General features: G+C 41.6%; 1 protein-coding gene across 1 annotated transcript in view; it reads right to left on the bottom strand.

The window, feature by feature from the left end:
* Positions 1-2602: 2602 nt before the first annotated feature.
* The window catches only part of map1lc3a (microtubule-associated protein 1 light chain 3 alpha), a 28422-nt gene continuing 10886 nt past the window's right edge, over positions 2603-20138 (bottom strand). The window contains exon 4 of the mRNA XM_064969258.1: positions 2603-4505. Coding sequence (XP_064825330.1) covers positions 4343-4505 — 163 coding nt within the window. The 3' untranslated portion in view covers positions 2603-4342. The remainder of the gene's footprint in view (positions 4506-20138) is intronic.

Below are 20138 nucleotides of genomic sequence, written 5' to 3' on the forward strand. Positions count from 1 at the left end.
ATTTGAGATTAATAATGTAGGGTATGTAAACATTATATTAGGTAGCATTGTTTAAAGTTGCTAGTGATATATTTTACATAATTTCCCATCAATTCCCATTATTAAAGTGGCTGGAGTTGGGTCAGTGTGTTGGCAGCAGCCACTCAATGTTAGTGGTTGCTGTTTAACAGTCTGATGGCCTTGAGATAGAAGCTGTTTTCAGTCTCTGTCCCAGCTTTGATGCACCTGTACTGACCTCGCCTTCTGGATGATAGCAGGGTGAACAGGCAGTGGCTCGGGTGGGTGTTGTCCTTGATGATCTTTATGGCCTTCCTGTAACGTCGGGTGGTGTAGGTGTCCTGGAGGGCAGGTAGTTTGCCCCCGGTGATGCGTTGTGCAGACCTCACTACCCTCTGGAGAGCCTTACGGTTGTGGGCGGAGCAGTTGCCGTACCAGGCAGTGATACAGCCCGCCAGGATGCTCTCGATTGTGCATCTGTCGAAGTTTGTGAGTGCTTTTGGTGACAAGCCGAATTTCTTCAGCCTGCTGAGGTTGAAGAGGCGCTGCTGCGCCTTCTTCACGATGCTGTCTGTGTGAGTGAACCAATTCAGTTTGTCTGTGATGTGTATGCCGAGGAACATAAAACTATCCTTTCAAACTCAAGTCATTAACTCGTTTTTCAACCACTCCACAAATGCCTTGTTAACAATCTATAGTTTTGGCAAGTTGGTTATCTACTTTCTTATCTAAGTCATTTTTCCAACAATTGTTTACAGACAGATAATTTCACTTATAATTCAATGTATCACAATTCCAGTGGGTCAGAAGTTTACATACAAAGTTAACTGTGCCTTTAAACAGCTTGGAAAATTCCAGAATATGTCATGGCTTTAGAAGCTTTTGATAGGCTAATTGAAATAATTTGAGTCAATTGGAGGTGTACCTGTGGATGTATTTCAAGGCCTACCTTCAAACCCAGTGCCTCTTTGCTTGATATCATTGGAAAATCAAAAGGAAAAAAAAAATTGAGTACTATTGTTGTTGTTTTTTTTTTTTTTACAGATGAACGTGATAACTTCACGTGTTTGGAAATCGCTCCCAAGGATGAACCTGACTTGTGGTCTACATTTTTTTTACTGAGTAAAAAAATTGTTGACCACAAGTCTGGTTCATCCTTGGGAACAATTTCCAAACACGTGAAGTTATCACGTTCATCTGTAAAAATAGTATGCTATTATAAACACCATGGGACCACGCAACTGTCATACCGCTCTATATCCACAGTAAAGCGAGTCCTATAGCGACATAACCTGAAAGGCCGCTCACATGGAAGAATTCACTGCTCCAAAACTGCCATAAAAATGCCAGACTACGGTTTGCAACTGCACATAGGGACAAAGATCATACTTTTTGGAGAAATGTCCTCTGGTCTGATGAAACAAAAATATATAATGACCATCATTATGTTTGGAGGAAAAAGGGGGAGGCTTGTAAGCCGAAGAACGCCATCCCAACCGTGAAGCAGCATCATGTTGCGGGGGTGCTTTGCTGCAGGAGGGGCTGGTACACTTCACAAAATAGATGGCATCTTGAGGGAGGACAATTATGTGGATATATTGAAGCAACATCTCAAGACATCAGTCAGGAAGTTAAAGCTTTGTTGCAAATGGGTCTTCCAAATGGACAATGATCCAAAGTTGTAGCAAAATGGCAACAAAGTCAAGGTATTGGGAGTGGCCGTCGCAAAGCCCTGACCTTAATCCTATAGAAAATGTGGGCAGAACTTAAAAAGTGTGGGTAGAAATTAAAAAGCGTGCAGCATAAGCTCTCTACACAATTTCAAAACAGCTGGGTTAGCCATATTTATGAATCTGAAGTATTAGCACTGGACAAGCCTACCACAGTGGGCTTCCCCAGAGCTAACAGTGGATTTCAACTTTATGGTCACAAGATTAGGCTGGTAACATGGTTATCTGTAGAAGTATGATGACGCTATGAAATAATTACCTGAACACTTAAGCACCTTCCTAATATTGAGTTGCACCCCCTTTTCCACCCAGAACAGCCTCAATTCGTCATGGTATGGACTCTACATAGGTATAGCTAGCAGCCCATGTTGACACCAATGCTTCCACAGTTGTGTCAAGTTGGCTGGATGTCCTTTGGGTGGTGGACAATTCTTAATAAACACAGGAAACTGTTGAGTGTGAAAAACCCAGCAGCGGTGCAGTTCTTGACACAAACCAGCGTGTCTGGCACTTACTACCATACCTTGTTCAAAGGCTCTTTTGTCTTGCCCGTTCACCCTCTGAATGGCACACATACACGATCCATTCCTCAATTGTCTCGAGGCTTGAAAATAATTATTTAACCCTTCATCTACACTGATTGAAGTGGATTTAACAAGTGACATCAATAAGGCATCATTGCTTTCACCTGATCAGTCTCATGGAAAGAGCAGGTGTTCCTAATGGTTTGTGCACGCATTGTATGTACCTTGCTGCCTATACATGTAGCACAATCCTTAACACCAAGCCATTGGTGAGTATACACATATGGGATTTAAAGAGTATTACACTTAAAATAAAATAAGACACTCACTGTACAGCAAAGAGATTCACTATTATTGCCAAGAATATACTGGTGTATGTCCATATAAAAAAGTACATCCATCAGAATTTATTTTCCACACGTATAAACACAAAATAAACAATTATTTTGACTGACTGCTCACACCATACAATACGCCCGTGGTGATGGTGCTGCTTTTATTCAAATATCTGCCCAGATTATCAGTAATATGAAGGCTGTTTTTGCTTGCCCCTAATTTGTACTCAACACTGACACTGGTCAACCATTACTAGAACAATGAATTTAAATTTAGAATTGCTTTATTAGCGAATGCTTAAAATGAATTTGAAGCAATGCTATACTCCTTGAATTAGTTACAATTGAGGAATTTAAATAAACACAACTTCAGTATTTTATGGTTTATACACACACAATTGTTAACATACATTCAGTTTTTGGTTTGGAAACAGTTCTAAAAATAAATGTTTTAATACACTTACAATAATTGTATCTATTGCCAAAATCAATACAAAAAAAACTATGAAAAACATGCAAGGTATGTACAACACCTAAAAAAAAAAAAACACTAACAGTGTTCTACTCGATCTGAAAAACCAGGTCCCAGTTGGGAGATAAAATAATGAACTATAAAATCAAAACCAATGGGCCAAAAACACTAGCCTATGACTAAAGGAAAAAAAGACTCCTAATAGAAATGTACTTCCAAGGGGGGGGGGGGGGGATGTAGCACATAGCGTTAATGTTTACCTACTAGTGTCATGTATGCTGCATCACAAACCCATAGTTTCAAAAGTAATTTTACCAAAGGCATACGTACAGAACAGTGGAGAGAATATCAGATACAAAAGAATCAAGCGTGTTAATAATTTATTTCTTTTCAATACTGAGTCTTATTATAATAGTATAAATGTATATGTGCAAAGAAGCATATTTATTTCTACATTATACATCTGTTTCCACTACTCAATTCTAAGTACTAGCTTATATCACAACACACATACCCACCACTACCTGTTATGACTATACGGATGGTCATCTTGCTCATGAAACCAGTCAACTGCTAAAGGTGACAGAAACAAATTGGATTAATCTGATTGATTATTAAACAGTACTTAAATAGAGGGAGAGGGGAGAACAACCTAAAATACCCAATGCTCTAGCAGATTTAGGTACAGGGATATTGATGGCTTAGCCTATGGTAGAGCAATTGCATGTCTGGTTGTGTAGTTAATTCACTTGCACTTTTGTAAGACTTATGCCAGAAAGGTAAGCTGTGTCAATATTGGGGAAACTCAAGACAAGATTAATAACCATTGGTTTAGGCAATAGCGCCTATGACCACATAAGTAAAAAGGTGTTACAACACCAAAAAAAAAACAAAAAAAACACTAACAGTGTTCTACTCTATTTGAAAAACCAGGTCCCAGTTGGGAGATAAAATAATGAACTATAAAATCAAAACCAATGGGCCAAAAACACTAGCCTATGACTAAAGGCTAAAAAAGACTCCTAATAGAAATGTACTTCCAACGAATAAGGGGGGGGGGGGAAGAGGGAGGGGGATGTTGCATATAGCGTTAATGTTTACCTTCTAGTGTCATGAAAAGACATGGTGGTGTCTGTTTAATTATCCTTAAGGGAACTCAATCATCCGGGTGGGGTGAAAAATAGAAAACACACACAGCTGGGTTTGACCTAACGCTACCTCACCCCTCTCTGTACCCCTGTGCCTCCTATCTCACTGATCTCTTTGACCAGACTTCCCTCACTCCTAGTATCCAAAAGTCTCCTGAGAGGCGTATACCATGTAGAGAAACCCGTCCTCGTCGTGCTCCTGCTCGTAGATCTCGGAGATGGGCGTGGAGACGCTCACCATGCTGTGCTGGTTGACCAGGAGGAAGAAGGCCTGCGTGGGGTTGAGCTGCAGCCGGCGCCTGGAAGGGAATGGGTATACAGGGGGTCAGGGCTGGTCACTAATCATTAGGGCACACTGCGTTAAAATGAAAACAAGCAGTTATTTGGCGAGTCCAGGTAGTCCTTCCCTGCTTCAGTCCAGTTGGTGCCTAATGAATATGACCTATCTTTTTAGCTTGAACCACCTAGAGGTGTTGCATGGTTTGTGTATTCAGAGTACAGAAAAGAATTTCATGCAAGCAAGTTTAAAATCCACACACAGCATTATATAATTGGCATCAGATTGAATGTCTACCTTCAAGGGGCAGGTCATAGAACAGGCATCGCTTTCTTGAGGATTCAACAATTAGCAATGGATGCACAGAATTAAATAATGGTACTTGCTTAGTGACACTGTTAGCCGTGATTGTTAGTTTGTGTAAGACTGAACAAAGAAGGTAGGACCAACTCACTATTATTCGAGACACAAGAAAGTCAAGTCACAAGGTTCGAGTCTCAAGTAGAACAGGTTGAGTCTTGACTCAAGTCCAAGGTGTGAAAAAAAAAAAAAATCTATACATACAATGACTTGTTCAACTACAAATCTGTCTATTGAGGCTCCCAGACAGACCTTTTCATTATTTTGTCTACAACACATTTTAATTATGTAAATTGTAAAATAAGGACCTTGTAGCAATTGTAACAGGCATGAAATCAGCACAAAGCAAGGCAAGTTGATGTGCTCAGAGTGTAGATTTATTTACAGGTCTTGGTGACCCAATGGTGAAAGTGCCATACACAAAATATACAATCATGGCTAAAAGTTTTGAGAATGACAAATATTCATTTCCACAAAGTTTGCTGCTTCAGTGTCTTTAGATATTTGTCATAAATTACTATGGAATACTGAAGTAGAATTACAAACATTTCATAAGTGTCAAAGGCTTTTATTGACAATTACATGAAGTTGATGCAAAGAGTCAATATTTGCAGTGTTGACCCTTCTTTTTCAAGACCTCTGCAATCTGCCCTGGCATGCTGTCAATTAACTTCTGGGCCACATCCTGACTGATGGAAGCCCATTCTTGCATAATCAATGCTTGGAGTTTGTCACAATTTGTGGGTTGTTTGTCCACCCACCTCTTGAGGATTGACCACAAGTTCTCAATGGGATTAAAGTCTGGGGAGTTTCCTGGCCATGGACCCAAAATATTGATGTTTTGTTCCCCGAGCCACTTCGTTATCACTTTTGCCTCATGGCAAGGTGCTCCATCATGCTGGAAAAGGCATTGTTCGTCACCAAACTGTTCCTGGATGGTTGGGAGAAGTTGCTCTCAAAGGATGTGTTGTTACTATTCTTTATTCATGGCTGTGTTCTTATGCAAAACTGAGTGAGCCGACTCCCTTGGCTGAGAAGCAACCCCACACATGAATGGTCTCACAATGCTTTACTGTTGGTTATGACACAGGACTGATGGTAAGCGCTCACCTTGTCTTCTCTGGACAAGCTTTTTTCCGGATGCCTCAAACAATCGGAAAGGGATTCATCAGAGAAAATGACTTTACCCCAGTCCAATCCCTGTACCTTTTGCAGAATATCAGTCTGTCCCTGATGTTTTTCCTTCCCTTCTTGACACCAGGCCATCCTCAAACTCTTCGCCTCACTGGGCATGCAGATGCACTCACACCTGCCTGCTGCCATTCCTGAGCAAGCTCTGTACTGGTGGTGCCCCGATCCCGCAGCGGAATCAACTTTAGGAGACGGTCCTGGCACTTGCTGGACTTTCTTGGGCGCCCTGAAGCCTTCTTCACAACAATTGAACTGCTCTCCTTGAAGTTGTTGATCCGATAAATGGTCGATTTAGGTGGAATCTTACTGGCAGCAATATCCTTGCCTGTGAAGCCCTTTTCGTGCAAAGCAATGATGACGGCACTTTGTTCCTTCTAGGTAACCATGGTTGACAGAGGAAGAACATTGATTCCAAGCACCACCCCCCCTTTGAAGCTTCCAGTTATTTGAACTCAATCAGCATGACAATCAGCAGTAATCTCCAGCCTTGTCCTCGTCAACACTCACACCTGTGTTAACGAGAGAATCACTGACATGTCAGCTGGTCCTTTTGTGGCAGGGCTGAAATGCAGTGGAAATGTCTTTCGGGGATTCAGTTCATTTGCATGGCAAATAGGGACTTTGCAATTAATTCCAATTCATCTGGTCACTCTTCATAACATTCTGGAGTATATACAAATTGCCATCATACAAACTGAGGCAGCAGACTTTGAAAATTAATGTGTGTCATTCTCAACTTTTGGCCACGGCTGTACACAGGCAATCACCTAAAAATAAATAGACTATCAGGCTTAAAAGTGATAGTTCAACCAAATTACAAAATAATTCCTTACAGTGTAAGGAAACTATGGACAAGGTATGACAGCAATCTATGCTTTGGTTTAGTTTCCCTGGGACAGTTTACACATGCTAATGTTTTAGCATTTGTGGCACAGATCCCATTCAAGTCATGGGACTGATATTTTTCACACATGTTCAAAATCATCTATAAGTGACAGATTCCCAATCAATTTGAGATCCTTTGATGATTTGCACATGATGAGCAAAAAATGCAAATATCGGTCCCATTACTTGAATGGGATTTGTGCCACAAATGCTAAAACATTAGCATGCAGAAACAATGCCATGGAAATTAAACCAAAGCATGAATTGCTGTCATACATTGTCCATAGACTGGAAACCAATGTGTCCTTTTTAATCTGGGTGAACTATCCCTGTAACCTGTCCTATCTGAACAGAAACAGGTAGAGGGCAAAACTGCACAGCCTCCCCTTGAAAAACCAAATCAGTCTAATAGGAGTTCAAATAGGTACATGTAAGCACTTGGCCCCTCCCAGACCATACAATTACCAAATTGGTCATTACAACCAATAAACTGTCTCTACAATATAAAAAGTTAATTTTCATATCCATCGGTACATTCGTCTGAAATCAGGCTTAATGATTCTTATTCAATGTACTGACACCAAAGCGTGGCGTCCAGGCCACGAAGCCTATTTCTTTGTGAACAGAGGCACGCACACTCCTATTATGCAACCAGAATGACAGACATAGGAGAGACACGGAACTTCGACATAACCTGGTAAATATGAACTAAGTAAACCATACATTGAATGAAATAAAACGGAAACAGAAAAAAGGTGTTGCAATAAAAGGTTTACGAATTTACGCTAGCAAATATTGTAGGATTAGATGGAATATAGATTCACCACATATGCATTTACACGTGGGAAATCAACAGCAAACATTTCAAGAGAACAAAGCACTCTCCACGGGTGGCAAGCGACAAGTTTGGCAAGAGACATGCCTTTATGGTGCATCTTCGCCACAGTAATAATAATTACATGAAATAATCATGAATAATTTATTTACTTATGTAATTTTCACATACCAAAAGACCAGTAGGCATATGCTGGTAATTGTTGCTTGGTGTCCCATTGCTGGTGAGTTGACAAAGTAAACAGTTAATATTCTTGATCACCAAACCATTTTTGGAGCTGCATATTTATTTAATAATTATGGCAATCCTCTCTCCCTACAATGACGTTTGTGAGGCACCTGATCCTATAGCTGTACAGCAAATCAGCAATCTGTTCGCTAGCTCACCCGACCTGTGTTGAATGCCAGTTTGCTGGTCCAATCAAAAGGGCCGAGTGTGCGTTTCACTAGCCAACTTGTTGGATGTTTTTTTTTGGAAGGGCGATGCTGCGGCTACGGTCTCTGGCTGCGTGGAGAGTAATCCATTGAGAGACTGTACCACAAAATGAGTGACAACATGACAAAACCTTGGCCAGATAATTTCAAGTCATCAGTCTCATGTCAGTCCCGAGTTGAGGCGCCTAGTCTCAAGTCATCAAATTTGTGACTCGAGTCCACAACACTGCTACAACAAAAGTTTGAACTTGATTTTACTATATTGAACAAAAATATGAACGCAACATGTAACATGTTGATCCCATGTTTCATGAGCTGAAATAAAATAAAAAAGATTCCAGAAATGTTCCAAAAACTTCAAATGTTGTGCACAAGTTTGTTTACAGCCCTTTACTGAGCATTTTTCTTTTGGCAAAATAATCCATCCACCTGACAGGTGTGGCATAACAAGAAGCTGATTAAAACATCATGACCATTACACAAGTGAACCTTGTGCTGAGGACAATAAAAGGCCACTCTAAAATGAGCAACTGTCACACACAATCCCACAAATGTCTCAAGTTGAGGTAGCGTGCAATTGGCATGGTGACTGCAGAAATGTCCACCAGAGCTTTTGCGAGAGAATTGAATGTTAATTTCTCTACCAACGTCGTTTTAGAGAATTTGGGAGTTCGTCCAACCGGCCCATGTGTAACCATGCCACCCCAGGACCTCCACATCAGGCTTATTCCCTTGCGGGATTGTCTGAGACCAGCTGTGTTCCAGTTCCCACCATCAATGACTACACTGAACACAAACGCAACATGAAACTATTTAAAATATTTTAGTGAGTTACAGTTCATAAGAAAATCAGTCAATTTAAATAAATAAATTAAGCCCTAATCTAATCAGATATAAATATGTTGGCCACAGATACCTTTAATAAAAAGGTAGGGGTGTGGATCAGAAAACCAGTCAGTATCTGGGGTGACCACTTCATGCAGCGCAACACATCTCCTTTGCATTTAATTTATCAGGCTGTTGATTGTGGCCTGTGGAATGTTGTCTCACTCCTCTTCAATGGCTGTGAAGTTGCTGGATAATGGCAGGAACTGGAACACGCAGTCATATACTTCGATCAAGAGCATCCCAATCCCAGTCTGGTGAGTATGTAGGCCATGGAAGAACTGAGACATTTTCAGCTTCCAGGAATTGTGCACAGACCCTTGCGACATGGGGCCGTGCATTATCATGCTGAAACATGAGGTGATAGCGGCAGATGAATGTTACGCTCTCGGTATATTCAAATTACCATTGATAAAAATGTAATTGTGTTCGTTGTCCATAGCTTATGCCTGCCCATACCATAAGGGGCACTCTGTTCAAAGTTGACATCGGCAAACCACTCGCACAAACGACGCCATACTGCCATCTGCCCGGTACAGTTGAAACCGGGATTCATCCGTGAAGAGCACACTTCTCCAGTGTACCAGTGGCCATTGAAAGTGAGCATACTTGCCCACTGAAGTTGGTTATGACCTTGAACTGTAGTCAGGCCAAGACCTTGGTGAGGACGACGAACACGCAGATGAGCTTCCCAGAGACAGTTTGACAGTTTGTGCAGAAATGATTTGGTTGTGCAAACCCACAGTTTCATCAGCTGTTCGGGTGGCTGGTCTCAGACGATCCCGTAGGTGAAGAAGCCGGACGCGGAGATGGTCCTGGGCTGGCGCGGTTACCTGTGGTCTGCGGTTGTGAGGCCTGTTGGACGTACTGCCAAATGTTTTTTTTTTTTTAATTACATTGAGGCGGCTTATGGTAGAGAAATTAATCCATTCTCTGGCAAAAGCTCTGCTAGACATTCTTGCAGTCAACATGCCAAATGCACACTCAAAACATCTGTTGCATTGTTTTGCGTGACCTTTTATTGTTCCAGCACAAGGTGCACCTGTGTAATAATGCTGTTTAATCAGCTTCTTGATATGCCATAATTGTCAGGTGGATGATTATCTTGGAAAATGAGAAATGCTCACAAACAGGGAGGTAAAACAAATTTGTGCACAACATTTGCGATAAGCTTTTTGTGTGTATTTCAGCTCATGAAACATGGGACACTTTACATTTTAGCTGGCAAGCTACTTACCAGCATGCCGGTAAAAGCACACTGTTTTGACTAGATGCCATAGATATGCCATGCCATACACTATTTTCCGAAAAACAAGGATATCCGACAGCAGTGGCTGCTTTTCATTTTGGGTGGACAGGCTGCATCGGAAATTATGATCATGTCATGAGTGTGCAGTAATTGTTAAAGAAAGGAGCTAAGCAGAGGCAAAATCCTACAGGAAAACCTGGTTCAGTCTTTTCCACCAGACACTAGGAGATGAATTCACCTTTAAGCAGGACAATAACCTAAAACACAAAGCCAAATCTTTACTGGAGTTTGCTTACCAAGAAGACCGTGAATGTGGCAGAGTTACCATTTTGACCTCTATTCATTTGAAATCTATTTCAAAATCTAAGGCAAGACCTGAGAATAGTTTCCTAGCAATTATCAACCCATAATTTGACAGAGCTTGAAGAATTCTGACAATATTAAAAAGGGCAAATATTGCGCAATCCAGGTATGAAAAGCACAGAGATTTACCCAGAAAGACGCAGTAATCGCTACCAAAAGGTGTCTACATAAAGTGTTGACTCATTGGTATGAATACATATGTAAATTATATACAGTGGCTTGCAAAAGTATTCATCCCCTTGGCATTATTCCTATTTTGTTCTTACAACCTGGAGTTGAATGTATTTTTTTTGTGTTTTTTTTTTTGTTGTAACATTTGATTTACACCACATGCCTACCACATTGAATATGCAAAATCAGTTTTACTGTGAAACAAACAAGACAAAAAAACAGAAAACTTGAGCGTGCATAACTATTCCCCCCCCCCCCCCAAAGTCATTACTTTGTAGAGCCACCTTTTGCAGCAATTACAGCTGCAAGTCTCTTGGGGTGTCTCTCTATAAGCTTGACACATCTAGCCACCGCGATTTTTGCCCATTCTTCAAGGCAAAACTGCTCCAGCTCTTTCAAGTTGGATGGGTTCCGCTGGTGTACAGCTATCTTTAAATCATACCACAGATTCTCAATTGGATTGAGGTCTGGGCTTTGACTAGGCCATTCCAAGTTTCCCCTTAATCCACTCGAGTGTTGCTTTAGCAGTATGCTTAGGGTCATTGTCCTGCTAGAAAGTTAACCTCCATCCCAGTCTCAAATCTCTGAAAGACAAACAGGTTTCCGTCAAGAATATCCCTGTATTTAGCACCATCCATCCTTCCTTCAATTCTGACCAGTTTCCAAGTCCTTGCCGATGAGAAACATCCCCACAGCATGATGCTGTCACCACCATGCCTCACTGTGGGGATGGTGTTCTCAGGGTAATGAGAGGTGTTGGGTTTGTGCCCGACATAACATTTTCCTTGATGGACAAAAAGCTACAATTTAGTCTCACCTGACCAGAGTACCTTCTTCCACATGCCTTTTGGTGAACACCAAACGTGTTTGCTTATTTTTTTCTTTAAGCAATGGCCTTTTCATGGCCACTCTTCTGTAAAGCCCAGCTCTGGAGTGTACGGCTTAAAGTGGTCCTATGGACAGATATTCCCATCTCCGCAGTGGAGCTTTGCAACTCCTTCGGGGTTATCTTTGGTCTCTTTGTTGCCTCTCTGTCCTCCTTGCCTGATCTGTGAGTTTTGGTGGGCGGCCCGCTCTTGGCAGGTTTGTTGTGGTGCCATATTCTTTCCCTTTTTAAATAATGGATTTAACAGTGTTCCATGGGCTGTTCAAAGTTTCCAATTTTTATATAACCCAACCCTGATCTGTACTTCTCCTCAACTTCGTCCCTGACCTGTTTGGAGAGCTCCTTTGTCTTCATGGTGACCCTTGCTTAGTGGTGTTGCAGACTCTGGGACCTTTCAGAACAGGTGTATAGATATTCAGATCATGTAAAAACTTAAATAAAGTCCACCTGTGTGTAATCTAACTAATTGTGTGAGTTCTGACTAATTGGTTGCACCAGATCTTATTTAGGGGCTTCATAGCAAATGGGGTGAACACATATGCACGCACCACTTTCCGTTTTTTTATTTTGTAGAATGTTTTTAAACATGTAATTTTTTAAATTTCACCAATTTGGACTATTTTGTGTGTGTCCATTACATGAAATCCAAATAAAAATCCATTTAAATTACAGGTTGTAATGCAACAAAATAGGAAGCACATCAACAGGTATGAATACTTTCACAAGGCACTGAAGACATTGCTGTATTACATTGTCAATAAATTTGCAAACATAAAAAAAAATAACCCAATCTGGGGTAGTGTGAGAAAAATGTGAGAAAAAAAAATATTTCATCCATTTTGAATTCAGGCTGTAACAATGTGGAATAAGGGGTATGAATACTTTGAAGGCATGTACAGTGTGCCTTCAAAGTGCATTCGGAAAGTATTCAGTACACTTCCCTTTTTCTACATGTTACGTAACAGCCATATTCTAAAATGGATTAAATAAATGTTTTTCCTCAATCTACACACAATACACCATAAAAAAGGTCAAAGTGAACATGTTTAGGATTTTTTTTATAATTTATTAAAAATAAAACAGAAATACCTTATTTGCATTAATATTCAGATCCTTTGCTATGAGACTCAAATTGAGCTCAGGTGCATCCTGTTTCAATTGATCATCCTTGAGATGATTCTACAACTTGGAGTCCAGCTGTGGTAAATGTAATTGATTGGACATGATTTGGAAAGGCACACCTGTCTAAATAAGTTCCCACAGTTCACTGTGCATTTCAGAGCAAAAACCAAGCCATGAGGTTGAAGGAATTGTCCGCAGAGCTCAGAGACAGGATTGTGTCGAGGCACAGATCTGGGGAAGGGTACCAAAACATTTGAAGGTTGAAGGTCGCCAAGAACACGGTGGCCCCATCATTCTTCTTTGGGGTAGGGGCAGTATTGGGTAGCTTGGATAAAAAAAAAACTAGCCCAAATTACGCTGCCTGCTACTCAGCCGTAAAAGCTAGAATATGCATATAATTAGTACAATTGGATCGAAAACCCCGAAGTTTCTAAAACGGTTTGAATGATGTCTGAGTATAACAGAACTCATATGGCAGGCAAGAACCTGAGAAAAAATCCAACCAGGAAGTGGGAAATCTGAGGTTTGTAGTTTTTCAACTCAGCCCCCATTGAAGATACAGGGTGATATTAGTTATGTTTCACTTCAAGGCTTCCACTAGATGTCAATAGTATTTAGAACCTGTTTTGAGGATTCTACTCTAGAGGGGCTCATAAGAGCTCTTTGAGTGAGTGGTCTGGCAGAGTGCCACAGCCTCGGTTTGGCACGCTCACATAAAAGGTAGCTACGTTCCACTTCATTTGTACAGACAAAGGAATTGTCCGGTTAGAACATTAATGAAGTTTTATGTTAAAAACATCCTAAAGATTGATCCATACTTAGTTTGGCTTGTTTCTACGGGCGGCTGTAACGGAACTTTTTAAACTTTTTGACCGACGTTCGGCGTAACCTGAACACGCTTTTGGGGGGGGGGGGTTCCGCTAGCCTAGACAGGTTAAATGGAAGAAGTTTGGAACCACCAAGACTCTTCCTAGAGCTGGCCGCCAAGCCAAACTGAGTAATCAGGGGAGAAGGACCTTGGTCAGGGAGGTGACCAAGAACCCGATGGTCACTGACAGTTTCTCTGTGGAGATGGTTGTCCTTCTGGAAGGTTATCCCATCTCTGCAGTACTCCACCAATCAAGCATTTATGGGTTGGCCAGACGGAAGCCACTCCTCAGTAAAAGGCACATGACAGCCCACTTGGTGTTTGCCAAAAGTCACCTAAAGGACTCTGGCCATGGGAAACAAGATTCTCTGGTCTGATGAAACCAAGATTGAACTCTTTGGCCTGAATGCCAAGCGTCACATCTAGAGGAAACCTGGCAGCATCATGCTGTGGGGATGTTTTTCAGCGACAGGGAGCCTAGTCAGGATTGAGGGAAAGATGAACGGTGTAAAGTACAGAGAGATCCTTGATGAAAACCTGCTCCAGAGCGCTTAAGATCTCTGGGGCGACGGTTCACCTTCCAACATGACAATGACCCTTAGGACACAGCCAAGACAACGCAGGAGTTTCTTCAGGACAAGTCTCAAAGTCCTTGACTGGCCCAGCCAGAGCCCGGGCTTGAAGGTGATGACATGGCTGATGTTTTCAATGTCTTCTTTGCTGAGGCATGGACAAGCACCACACCTCTTCCCCCTGCCCATGCCTACAACGCAGGTTGAGCTGTGCAGCATTGGCCAGATAAAGCAAGCTTTGACCACACTCAGCCCATGTAAAGTGTGTGGGCCTGATGGCATTCCAGCCTGGCTACTAAAAGAACATGCAGAATATATCTAGCCCCTGTCATCACACACATTGTTAACACCTCTTACTGGCAGGGGACTGTTCCTGCTGCCAGGAAGATTTCCAACATGTGTCCCATACCTGAAGTGTCAAACCCATGTACTACAACTCTCTTCATGCCTTGGAAAAATCTAGTAGAGCTTCATTATAAAAAAAACCAAATGCCAAGCTTTATGAGTGTACGAATCAGTATGCCTGCCTCCCAACGTCCAGCACTACTACCGCCACACTCCTGGCTGACAGCTAGACTCACAAACATTGGTAAGGGTGTTACTTGCTGATATATCCAAAGCCTTTGATTGAGTAGATCAAGCAAAGCTCCTGCAACATCGGTCTGACATTGAACTGTGTCAAAGGTTACTAGCCGGGTTCCATAGCTACACCACCAGAAGGCTGCAGCGGGTGATGGCAAGTGGCACATTTAGCCCTTGGTCAGAGGTCACCTCTGGTGTGCCACAAGGTGGCATGGTTTCACCATTAATGTTTTGTCTTGGCCATTCACCCTCTGAATGGCACACATACACAATCCATCTCGATTGTCTGAAGGCTTAAATCCTTCTTTAACCCGTCTCCTCCTCTTCATCTACACTGATTGAAGTGGATTTAACAAGTGATCATAGTTTTCACTTGGATTCACCTGGTCAGTCAGTCAAGGAAAGAGCACTCAGTGCAGACCATGCATAGGATATATGCATGGTCCAATACGTTAAAATAATTTAAACAAATAATTTTGCAAATATGTTAGTGGCCTCATTTGGAAGTGGAAATTATATTTTGAATGGTTTCAGCATAATTTTATTTGAAATGTATATTTTGGAGTAGAATGTCATTTTAAAAAAGGTCACTGGAACAGAGAACCATCCATCTTCTTCTTTTGGGGACCCAGGACCCCCAAAACGAGGAAACACTTGTCTAGTTGTTAAAAAAATATATATATATTTTTTATATATTATATAGCCAATATTCCCTTCCCTCTGCATTCGATAGGATATGAATATTGTTTTATGCATGGCTTTCTCCTGATCAAATAACGAATGTGACAGAGTTCCATCTCAAAACGTTATTTGATTAGGTCGACCGATTTATGATTTATCAACGCCAATGCCGATTATTGGAGGACTAAAAAAAAGCAGATATATATCAGTATTTGCAAATATGACAATTACAACAATACTGAATGAACACTTATTTTAACTTAATATAATACAAATAAATACAAATCCAATTAGTCTCATAATGAAACATGTTCAATTTGATTTAAATAATGCAAAAACAGTGTTGGAGAAGTAAAAGTGCAATTATGTGCCATGTAAAAAAGCTAATGTTTAAGTTCCTTGCTTAGAACATATGAAAGCTGGTGGTTCCTTTTTAACATGAGTCTTCAATATTCACAGTTAAGAAGTTTTAGGTTGTAGTTATTATAGGACTATTTCTCTCTATAACATTTGCATTTCATATACCTTTGACTAGTGGATGTTCTTATAGGCACTATAGTATTGCCAGCCTAATCTTGGGAGTTAATAGGCTTGAAGTCATAAACATTGCTGTGCTTCAAGCATTGCGAAGAGCTGCTGGCAAAAGCAGGAAAGTGCTGTTTGAATGAATGCGTACGAGCCTGCTGTTGCTACCACCGCTCAGACTGCTCTATCAAATCATAGACAATTACAATAAACACAAATCCGAGTCTTTGGTCATTAATATGGTCAAATCCGGAAACTATCATAAAAAATAAATAAAAAGTTTATTCTTTCAGTGAAATATGGAACCGTTCTGTATTTTATTGAACGGGTAGCATCCATCTAAATATTGCTGTTGCATTGCACAACCTTCAATGTTATGTCATAATTCTAGGGCAAATTAATTACTGTCTTTCTTAGGAAAAAAATGGGTCACAGTTCGCAACGAGCCAGGTGGCCCAAACTGCTGCATATTCCCCGACACTGTTTGCACAGAACGAAGTGACAATTTCCCTAGTTAATATTGCCTACTAACATTCATTTATTTTAACTAAATATGCATTTTTTTTTTAAATACACTTGTGTGTTGATTTTAAGAAAGGCATTGATGTTTATGGTTAGGTATATTGGTGCAACGACAGTGCTTTTTTTGCCAATGCGCTTGTTAAATCATCACGTGTTTGGCGAAGTAGGATGTGATTTGATGATAAATTAACAGGCACCGCATTGATTATTTGCAACGCAGGACAAGCTAGTAATATCATCAACCGTGTGTAGTTAACTAGTGATTATGTTTCTTTATAAGATAAGTTTAATGCTAGCAAGCAACTTACCATGGCTCCTTGCTGCACTCACGTAACAGGTGGTCAGGTGCAGTCTTCTCGTGGAGTGCAATGTAATCGGCCATGGGGCCACCCGGGTGGCGCAGTGGTTAAGGGCCAGAGACTCTGGGTTCGCGCCCAGGCTCTGTCGCAACCGGCTGCGACTGGGAGGTCCGTGGGGCGACGCATAATTGGCCGAGCGTCGTCCGGGTTAGGCCGGTAGGGATATCCTTGTCTCATCGCGCACCAGCGACTCCTGTGGCGGGCCAGGCGCAGTGCACGCTAACCAAGGTCGCCAGGTGCACGGTGCTTCCTCCGACACATTGGTGCGGCTGGCTTCCGGGTTGGATGCACGCTGTGTTAAGAAGCAGTGCGGCTTGGTTGGGTTGTGTATCGGAAGACGCATGACTTTCAACCTGCGTCTCTCCCGAGCTCGTACAGGAGTTGTAGCAATGAGACAAGATAGTAGCTACTAACAATTGGATACCACGAAATCGGGGAGAAAAAGGGGGTAAAAAAGAAAAGAAAAAGCCGATCACTGATTGTTATGAAAACGTGAAATTGTCCCTAATTAAAAATCGGCCGACCTCTAATGAATAGCCTAAAAATGTAATAATGAGGACTAATAATGAAATAACAAACAATACCAAATAGCCTACAGAAATATCAAATGACAAGTTTCAACTTCTAAAGAAAGAAATGAGCCATGCAGGTTAGGAAAACCACTCCATGTGAGGTTGAAAACCAAATGGCAAATAGAGCGGTCAAACAAGGAACTGGTTTCAATCATTTTTCCACCATTCAAGAAAAGGTGTCTGGTTACTTCTAGAACATGCCATTTACGTCAAAAATAAAGATTTGGTTGTAAAAAAAAAGGATATTTTTCCTTATTCTCTGACTCCAGTGTTCCATAGACCTACATGTGCATTTGCGGGCTCAACATGAGAAACTAAGCCGCGCATCCTGCAATTCTCTCCCCAAATTCCCTTTCTCTCTCACTCAACTGCAATCTGATCTCTACGCATGTGTAGAGGTTGTGTTGCTATTTTTATTAACTTGACCAAAGCTTTTGATACGGTAGACCATTCCATTCTTGTGGGCTGGCTAAGTAGTATTGGTGTCAGAGGTCATTGGCCTGGTTTGCTAACTACCTCTCTCAAAGAGTGCAGTGTATAAAGTCAGAACATCTGCCGTCTCAGCCACTGCCTGTCACCAAAGGCTCTATCCTAGGCCCCATGTTCTTCTCAATAACATAGCTCAGGCAGTAGGAAGCTCTCTCTCATCCATTTATATGCAGATGATAGCCTTCTACTCAGCTGGCCACTCCCCAGATTGTGTGTTAAAACACTCTACAAAGCTTTCTTAGTGTCCAACAAGCTTTCTCTACCCTTTACCCTTGTTTTGCAGGTGTTCAGAACAAGGTTATGTAGTTTGGTAAGAAGAATGCCCCTCTCCCCACAGGTGTGATTACTACCACTGAGGGTTTAGAGCTTGAGGTAATCACCTCATACAAGTACTTGGGAGTATGGATAGATGGTACACTGTACTTCTCCCAGCACATAAAGCCACAGGCTAAAGTTAGAGGAAACCAAGTCTAGATTTATCGTAATGCTCCCCTTTCACCCCAGCTGCCAAATTAACCCTGATTCAGATGACCATCCTACCCATGCTAGATTACGGAGACATAATTTATAGATTGACGGGTAAGGGTGCTCTCGAGTGGCTAGATGTTCCTTAACATTCAGCCATCAGGTTTGCCACCAATGCTCCTTATAGGACACATCACGACACAATACTCCTCTAAACTGGTCACCTCTGTATAGCCGCCGCAAGACCCACTGGTTGATGCTTATTTATAAAATCCTTAGGCCTCACTCCCCCTGAGATATCTACTGCAGCCGTCATCCTCCACATTACAACACCCGTTCTGCCAGTCACATTCTGTTAAAGGTCCCTAAAGCACACACATCCCTGGGTCGCTCGTCTTTTCAGTTTGCTGCAGCTAGCGACTGAAACGAGCTGCAACAAACAGTCAAACTGGGCAGTTCTCAATCTCTTTATTCAAAAGACTCAATCATGGACACTTACTGACAGTTGTGGCTGCTTTGTGTGATATATTGCAGTCTCTACCTTCTTGTCCTTTGTGCTGTTGGCTGTGCCCAATAATGTTTGCACCATGTTTTGTGCTGCTACCATGTTATGTTGCTGCCTTGCTAGGTTGTTGTCTTCGTTCTCTTTATGTAGTGTTGTCTCTCCTGTCGTAATGTGTGTTTTGTCCAATATTTATTTATTCATTCATTCATTTCAGCCCCCTTCCACACAGGAGGCCTTTTGGTAGGCTGTCATTGTAAATAAGAATGTTATTACTGACTTGCCTGGTTAAATAAAAAACTAAAATAAGGGATCTGGAAATAAGAATATGTGGTTTGCTAAATTAACAAAAGGCCATGCCATTGCACAGCCATAGGCTTCTACAAGCAAGCTCCACTACTGAGGTTACTTGAAGATTGTGTGCCACGATAGATTTATTGAAACCGTAATATTATATCTTAAAATGGCACTTGTTTTTTTATTGACTGAAATCCCTTTCATGAAAATGGATTTCTCCTACAGACAGTGAGTTATGTGGCTTGAAATATAAAGCAGGCAGACAGGCATCCACTTACTGTTCGATTGAACATTTGAATGGGCAAAATGAGTGACCTTTGAGCTTATGATCGTCGGTGCCAGGCATGCCCGTTCCAGTATCTCAGAAACTGGTCCCAATCCTGGGCTTTTCACGCACAACATTGTCTAAGGTTCACCTTGGTGCGACAAAAAAACAAACATCCAGTCAGCAGTAGGGCTGTGGGCAGCTCATTGATGAAAGGTTGAAGGAGAATGGCAGGAATCGTGCAAGCGGGCCACAAACAGACAGCAAAAGGTTGTCTAAGTCAGTACAAGTGGTTTCCTCGAACGGCATCTCGGAACGCACAACTCGTCAATCCTTGTCACGGATGGGCTATTGCAACAGACGACCACACCGGGTTCACCTCCTATCAGCTAAAAATGTGAATGTTTTCCTGGCACATGTTAGGTCTCTTGATATCAATTGAACACCACAGCATATCTGAACATTGTTGCTAACCAAACCCAATAGAGCATCTTTGGGATGAGATGGAATGAGCTAGTCGCAGCATGAATGTACCGCCATCCAATCTGCAGTAATGACAGCATCAGCACAGACCA

Source organism: Oncorhynchus masou, chromosome 6 (genome assembly GCF_036934945.1).
Source record: "Oncorhynchus masou masou isolate Uvic2021 chromosome 6, UVic_Omas_1.1, whole genome shotgun sequence".
NCBI classification, from domain to species: Eukaryota; Metazoa; Chordata; class Actinopteri; order Salmoniformes; family Salmonidae; genus Oncorhynchus; species Oncorhynchus masou.